Source organism: Contarinia nasturtii, unplaced genomic scaffold (assembly GCF_009176525.2).
Source record: "Contarinia nasturtii isolate CC-2019 unplaced genomic scaffold, AAFC_CNas_1.1 Cnas_scaffold_4922, whole genome shotgun sequence".
Lineage (NCBI taxonomy): Eukaryota > Metazoa > Arthropoda > Insecta > Diptera > Cecidomyiidae > Contarinia > Contarinia nasturtii.
The window spans coordinates 1,311-9,059 of record NW_022202203.1 but is presented as its reverse complement, the minus strand read 5'-3'; the positions used below and the strand labels follow the sequence as shown (position 1 = coordinate 9,059).

The window sequence follows — 7,749 nt, the reverse complement described above, 5'->3', positions numbered from 1 at the left end:
ATTTGAATCAAGAGAACGGTACACTATAAATTTCACATAAATCGAACTGATATTCGTTCGTTCTTTTTTTCGCATTCGGAGATAGAGTGTATGAGGAGATGCGGTGGTATTTTGTTTGGCTCTTGAATTCTTTATTCGAATTAAAAGCTTTTCATTTCGTCTTACTTGTTCCATTTGAACGGCAAAAGATGCATTTTTAGCGAAATGTGTGTGTGTGTGTGTCGGAGAGAGAGAGAATGAGTTCCTTTCGTAAAATAGAGAAAGAGAAAAAGAACTGCATTGAATCCATAGATAATTGAATGTTGATGCATAACATAAGTACTGGCACACACTGAATAAATTTTTCCCCTGTTGTGAACAAGACATACTGGTGATTCCGTTCCGTTATTTTTCAATTTTAACCCCTTCACCTCCGGTCGATTTCTCTATCTCTATCTCTCGCCATTCATCTCTACTTGTTCCTCTCTTGCGTGCGATCTATACATACACTCTCGACATTGGGATAAAGATCCCATTATACTTGGCATCATAAACACGATTTATTATTATGCGATGCGATTGTATACCGCATTCTCGTTTTGAAATTTTTCTTCGGTGGATTTGATCGAGAGAAATCGCATTGCGAACACACAAGTTGTTTGAGAAAAAGATATAGAGATTTTCATTTTGAGCGTGCCTTTCGGTGCATTTTCTTCATCGTCGGCCAGCATGTGATAATAAAACGAAAAAAAGAATTAAACTGAAAGCGACACAAAATGCACAAAACCCCGAACAAACAAACAAAACGGGCAAACCATTCACATCCACTGCAGAGCAAAATTGTGACGGTAATGACAATCACATAATCCCAAAACACATTTTTCCTTCGTTCAAAAATATGCTCGTAATTCGTTGGAATATATACAACCGAGAGACGAAGAAGTAAAAAGCAAGTGAAAAAAATTCGCTTCTTTTTGTCACTTATCTTTTTGTTGACCAACTGAATTATACCCAAGTAATGCAATTGTTTGTGTATTTGTTATATTCGTCGCCGCCATCGAAAGAAGACTTAGATAGATTCGATTGTGAAATTCCATGCCACATTTCTAGACTAGATCAATTGCATTTCCCGATGCTCTCTTTTATTCGCTTTCTCAGTTTCGATGGTTTCTTTATCATGTGGTGTTGTTTTCTATTTGCGAAATCGGATACATTCAATTTTCTGTGGTGCTGACGAAAAATGAATGGCAAATTCTCTGAACAAGATAAAAAAAAATAAATAAATAGCACTCATGCTAAGAAGAAATGCAACAACAAATTGTCGCAAATAAAAGAAGAAACACATATTTTACTGTCACGTTGCTCTAGTCTCGGGGTTATTTTGAATATTAAAGTGATTCGATGCCAAAATAATTCGAACGACAAGCTCGTTGGCACCACTAACCGAAAATAATTTCAAATCATTATGTTTCCGAAAACATTCACCACAGTGTGGTTGCCGCCCGAAAACCCCAAACAACATTGTCTCGAATGAAATGCAATGCGACACATAACGCACACTTCACATGATCAGTTTCTCCGTATTGCGTGCGCGCGACCCCAACATTGCACACAATTCCAATCGACGAACAAATATACATGAGTGCATATCACACAATGTAAAATAAAAAGACACCAATAAAAGAAATAGAAGAAGAAACAAACAGAGGAGAGGAGAGAAAAAAAGAATCAAAACCGAGAAAAATGCATACACATTTATCAATGGTGGCATTCGATGCACTTCTAGTTCCTGGTATGCTGTAAAGTGTGCTATCCAAACAAACTAATGTCAAATAAATCGAAGTAAAATCCACATCTCTAAGAAAAGCTTGCTATGATCAAACTGTGTCCTGGAGACACAGTCCGCCGCCGGTTTTTTTTTGTGCTGTTCGTTCTGCGTTTTGAGCGTGTGAAATAGGGACACTTGGTATTTTTCAGTTTACTCAGAATCAGCGGAAAATTTCAAGAAAATTGTGGAATGGAAAAAAGGGACGAATTCAGAATAAAATGAGTTGTTCTTATGAATATGTGTGGATTGATATTATTTAGTTCGTCTTTCATTTCGAATTGGAATTGCTGGGAATTGCAGTAACATATTAATCGGCATTGCGTAAGCATAAATTTATTCGTGCTTTTGATTATATGTATAGATGTATATTCATTGCATACAAAACTCGATGCAAAATTGAAAATGAAGTCATATAACGGAGCAATAGAGAAACGACGAAAAGAGGAAGAAAAAAAATCGAAAATTGTTTCCAGATTTTTGAAATAATTTTCTCGACACGCAAAAGTTTTATCGCTTCATTTTGGCCAAATATTTTGCGGCGATGGTACACACAATAGTACGTAATAGACGGCGATGGAGAGGAGAGAAAGCGAAAACTTAAATGCGATTGAAATAAAATCGCAAATAAAATTGGTTTATAAATGGTTTTGATCACGCTCTTTGTTTGCCAGCTCGTAAAGCGCCAGTTCATTGGCTTAGGTAATCCCATAATGTCTATGACGAAATCAAAGCGCGCCAACTCTTCGCACTCAATCTGCAAGAACTCATTAAATTAAAATGGAATGTGAAAGTGAGTGAAGAAGCAGAGAGTGAGACAGAGAAGAAAAAAAAAATGTATGGAAAAACAGATTTTCAACAATAAAATAGTTTAAAGCGAAGGAGCACGCGTACGGCAAGCGAAACGCGCAGCGCTCCATTTAATTGGGAAAAAGTTTGATTTTCTTGAATTTCTCTCTTTTGAGGCGACACGAGCAATTTGCACGCGACATGCCATTGTTGCGTTCCGTTGTTGTCGTTGCCCACGAAAGGATAATTATTTCGAATGGTTTTGGAATTTCTATTACTACCACCACCAATTCAACACTAAAACTTCATCATCAAACAACAAGAACATATATATGTATATCAAAGAGATGGGAAAGGGGAGAGACAGAGAGTGCGAGCCTGTGAGCGAAATACAACGTCAAAAAATGTAATTAATTTTTCATTCATGTTTTCCGATGTTCAATGTGAATGCGAATGACGTGCAATGTCGATTCCCGTTTTACTCTACTTCAGCGGCACAACATGCCTTCAATTTGTAAATGATAAACATCTCATTCTCTCTCTCTCTCCCTCTCTCTTTCGCTCCCTTTGTACTTTGTAACTAAATTTTTGGATTGTCCACGGCACTTTGAATTACGAGTGGCAACAGCAGCGCGGCCGTAGCACACACCGATTGCATGTGATAACAATTGTTGGAAAGTATTCCGGTATGTGTGCTGCTCTGGTTGCCCATATCAAAATACCATATCAATTCGTTCAAGTGAGTTGTTCCACGCATATGTTTAACACGGACGTAATTAATGTTGATTTGCAGAAAGAGCGAAAATCAGCAAAAAAAAAGTGAACCGAATTTTCTCACTCAATGCACGGTAAAAAGTCATTCATTTAACGGTTTGCACACAGTGATTTCGATCGAAAACATATTTACCTCACATTACATCTAATTATCGCCTACAAATTGTATGCTAATGTGCTTGAAACACACAATTCATTCGCAAAATGTACGTACATATAACCGCCCACGTGTAATTCAAACTAAAAGTGTTCAACTTTTGAACAGTCTGTTACTAGTTATAAGTACTCACTTCACACTGCCCAATTAAACTTAGATCAATCACATTAATTAGAGGAGAAATCATCATTTCGAATAATAAAATTGCTTCCTGTTACCGAAAATTGTGAACCGCAATATCACAAGAGCAACAAAAAATATGTGTGGAAAACTTTAGTTTTAATTACCATTCTCCTTGATTTGATAACCCTTGATTGTGTGTATATGCGTCTACTGCTAAAGTCCGGACTAATTGACTAAAGACAATTAATTTTCAAAACGATTTGCTATGATATTTAAAAATCCATAAATCAATTTGACATGACCCGAAAACATACGAAAACACAAATCCATTTATCACGTTTTCAATAGAATTTCACGTCCAAAAGACGATAGACGGACAATTGCTTCGAATCGGAATTTTTGTGGAATGATACTTTAAAATTGATGTTTTTGGTGAACATTTTGGGTTAAAATGAATTTATGCTGAAAACGTCGATTGGGTAAATTATTGCATGAATCTGAAAAGCTTCTTTATAAGCTCAATAATTCATATTGATCTTTCTTCATTTCGTCAGGTTGTTATCGTAACTCGCATTAAATTGATTTGAAAACAGTGTGTCCCAATTCACAGTCGACTTGTTATCAAACTATAATAATAGTGCGCACCGTCGAAACTTTCTTAATTCAACCGCAGTTCGAGTGTGAGTAGGAAACATCGTGATTCAATGCAGTCCATAAATATTCGATTAGACATGTGAACTGCAATTTTCGAATGCAGTCAAAATCACAAGCATAATTAGCGTTTTGCATATACATCTCGTTGACGCAATATCAACACACACACATATATACATATTTACAATTGGCAAATGAGGTGATGTTAAACACGTATTCCAAATATTGACTGCTTGAAACACTTAAGACTTCATGATTGACAATAATCCACAGTGATTGTGCCATGAAAGTGTCACGTTTGTAAAAGGTGTGTATGTCAATGAATTTGATGCTGATGCCATGTAAGCGATGACATTGTCGCTATTTTCAAAATTGATGTAAAATGTGATAACATGACACATCCTATATCCAACACGAATTACGACGGACAAAAGCATTTTGATGGAAATTCAGTCATTTACAATTAATAAAACTCATTAAAATTTCAATTAAATTTGGTTTATATGAACAATTGCCTTCAAAGGGTAAAATTAACAATTCATTTGAAACGGTAATTTGCGGAAGAATTTTGATTTGAAATTGTTTTGTGTATTTTCATATTTCAATAGAATTTCGCTTCGCGATATTTCCATTTCAAGAGAAAATATCATTTTGAAATTCAATGCAAAATATTCAAAGAAGTTAAAAACAACCAAAAAAACATAAGTTTATATAAAAAAAATTATCAAGAATTAAATTAATATACAAAAATATATAATCGTTATTTTTATTTTGAAAATTCCGTACTACTTAAATTTTAGAATTCAAGTACTTTAGTTTTTTTAAATTTTTCAAAATTATAGGCAAGGACTGTGAATACACACATACCGCAGAACATGATACCAGAAAAAAAGAGGAATTCATATAGACGTGATTCAAACAATTCCAATCCGCTTATAATAACAAGAATAACATTACCCATAGCGACTTCTAAAAGCCAAAATGATAAAACAACCGATTTCATGCTCTCTGGAGCTTCTTTGTATGAAAACGATAGGCCGGTTACATCAAAAATTGCTTGAGCCATTGATAAAAGAACATACTGCGGAACTTGCCATAGCATGCTTACGGAATTCATAGGCATGGATTCAATTTGAAATTGGACCCAAGCAGAGAGTAGGAATGAGGTTCCCATCAAAATGCCACCAATAGTTAGCTTCTGTAATGGTCGTCGAATGCCAATTTTACTTAGAATGGGATAAATTAGGATCTCACACAATGAAATAAATATAAGTGTAAATAGTGATTCCATCATTTGAATTTGATCTGGTTTAATGGTGTAAAATCCAAGATCACCGTTCATTTGATTGGCTTGAAATGTCCAGCGTGATCCAGGTTGAAAAGATAATGTCCAAAATAAAGGCAACGGTAAATAAAGTGTCAACATTTTCAAAATAATTCTCGTTTCATGCACCAGTTGAGTCCCATACTTTTCAATTGAATAATCTAGCAGATTTTCACGTGGATTCGTTTTTCCTTCGCGGTGCTTGATGATTATCGCATTCTAAAAGATAGATAAATTATTTCGCAACTTAAACGAGAATGCAAAATTATTCCAATACTTACCCAAATGCATTTCAACATTTTCATCAACATATTCTCGGACGATGGTTTAACATAAGTATAAGACGGTTTGCCGATTGTAAAAAGCACTGAAAAAATACAATGGCACATATTAACAAGTGTTTTCTTTTGAAAATCGAAAGAAAAACTTACGAATGGATATAATCATAAGCATTGCAGGTACCCCAAATGCAAGCGAATAGCAATCATCTTCACCAAAACAATGTACGTCTGATCTTAGAACAGGTGTGATTGGCGTTGAAATTAATGCGCCAACAAAAATCATAGAATAATACATGGAAAAAAAGCTGGTCATTTGTGTGTTTTGTTCGGGCAATTTAAACTGATCTCCCCCGAAAGCCGACACACATGGTTTAATGCCCCCACTACCGAATGCAATCAAAATCAAACCGATGTAAAGTGCAGCTTCAGGCGAAAATGCAATCCCTGGGATCGCTCCAATTGAAACGATAAAGCTTCCAATCGCATATAAGATTGACAAACACAAAATTGTTTTGAATCTTCCCAACCAAACATCGGACAAAATGGCGCCAAAGATTGATGTGAAAAATACCATCATCACCAATGTATGATACAGCATCGTGGCATAATTCTCAGTAAAATCAAGTTTGTTTTTCAAATACAATACCAAAATTGCTGGAAATATTACATTTAAATTTAATGAAAATTGGACTATTTTTACTTTATATGTATCTTTTGTTTACTATTCAGTCCATGGAAATTGAAGCGTTCACAGAACTCCATGCTAACGATTAGGAATATACGTTTCGGATACGAATGTTTTTGTGGCTCAGCATTTTCGACATTAAACAAAGTCGTTGTTACATTGTTTTGACAATTTTTATCTGAAATCATTGCGCAACAAGATAAATTTAAGTATATTGAAATTGATATTAATTTGAGATTTACAAAAATATGTAAGCAAACAAGTCTTATCCAAACTGTTTTTATTTTACTCATATATCTTAGTCATAAAAAGAACATGTGAATACTATTTGAAAAATGTGGCATATGGATCGTAATTTTTATGGCTTTCATATCGTTTATGGAATTTTTGAATATCAAAAGGCATAGACAAAGTTGAAATGTTCATCTTTCCCTTCATTGAAGTAGACATCTATTGTTATTTCAATTTAATTTAAATTACTTGAATTGTTACTATTGAAGGTCTGCTCATTAGAGTTGCCCATTTCCAATGAAATTCGTGGTTATAAACTTTTTTTTTGCTTTTTTATTTAATCTGGTAATTCATGGAAACTGATTTGATGTACTAAACCCTATGCACAGAACAAATGTATTCTTTTAGCGTTAAAAGTTTTGAAATTATAACTAATCACATCAAAGCTCCAAAGATAACTGAAAAAAGTAAGTCTTTGTATTTGAACCCTCCCACTGTTGTAGAATATTCAGATTAGATATCTCTTGTATTTTTTTTACTGAAACGACGATAGAAAAATTTATGATAATACCCAATTTTATTTTTTTACAACAAATGTTGAATGTTGTTTCAGAAAGGCAAAATGACAATAATCTCTTAATATTCAAACTGCCTTAGAGTAAAATTAGCATGATTTTTTAATCTGAAAATAAAATTTTCGTTTGAAATAATAGTTTAATATAGCTGACACTATATAATATCACATTTCTATGTGATTCTCTCATACTAAATTCATTCTTTTTTCATTCAAATACCTTCAATTCCCCAGGACCAAAATCAATTTGACCTCCCTGACGATAATAGAACTCAACATACAGAGAAGCTGACAACTAAGGAGAAACGTCTTACGCACAGTGCGTAGACATCATAAGCGACGACAGTGTTAAT

At 34.2% G+C, this 7,749-nt stretch overlaps 1 protein-coding gene across 1 annotated transcript; it reads right to left on the bottom strand.

Moving 5' to 3' along the window:
• Positions 1-5,085: 5,085 nt before the first annotated feature.
• LOC116351219 (peptide transporter family 1-like) lies at positions 5,086-7,263 on the bottom strand. Its single transcript, XM_031783300.1, has 5 exons — positions 7,072-7,263; positions 6,629-6,769; positions 6,057-6,560; positions 5,907-5,992; positions 5,086-5,844 (listed from the first exon to the last, which is right to left on the bottom strand). Exons 1-5 carry the CDS (start codon positions 7,112-7,114, stop codon positions 5,098-5,100), a joined length of 1,521 nt encoding a protein of 506 aa, XP_031639160.1. The 5' UTR covers positions 7,115-7,263; the 3' UTR covers positions 5,086-5,097.
• Between the last annotated feature and the right edge of the window lie 486 nt (positions 7,264-7,749).

What these genes read in the sequence shown, in the direction of transcription:
- LOC116351219 (XM_031783300.1), bottom strand. Translation starts at nt 7,114, where the DNA reads ATGGGCAACTCTAATGAGCAGACCTTCAATAGTAACAATTCAA. An exon ending in CAATTTCCATGGACTGAATA is followed by an intron (nt 6,561 to 6,628) that starts GTAAACAAAAGA and finishes TAATATTTCCAG; the next exon opens with CAATTTTGGTATTGTATTTG. An exon ending in GCTTATGATTATATCCATTC is followed by an intron (nt 5,993 to 6,056) that starts GTAAGTTTTTCT and finishes GTATTTTTTCAG; the next exon opens with TGCTTTTTACAATCGGCAAA.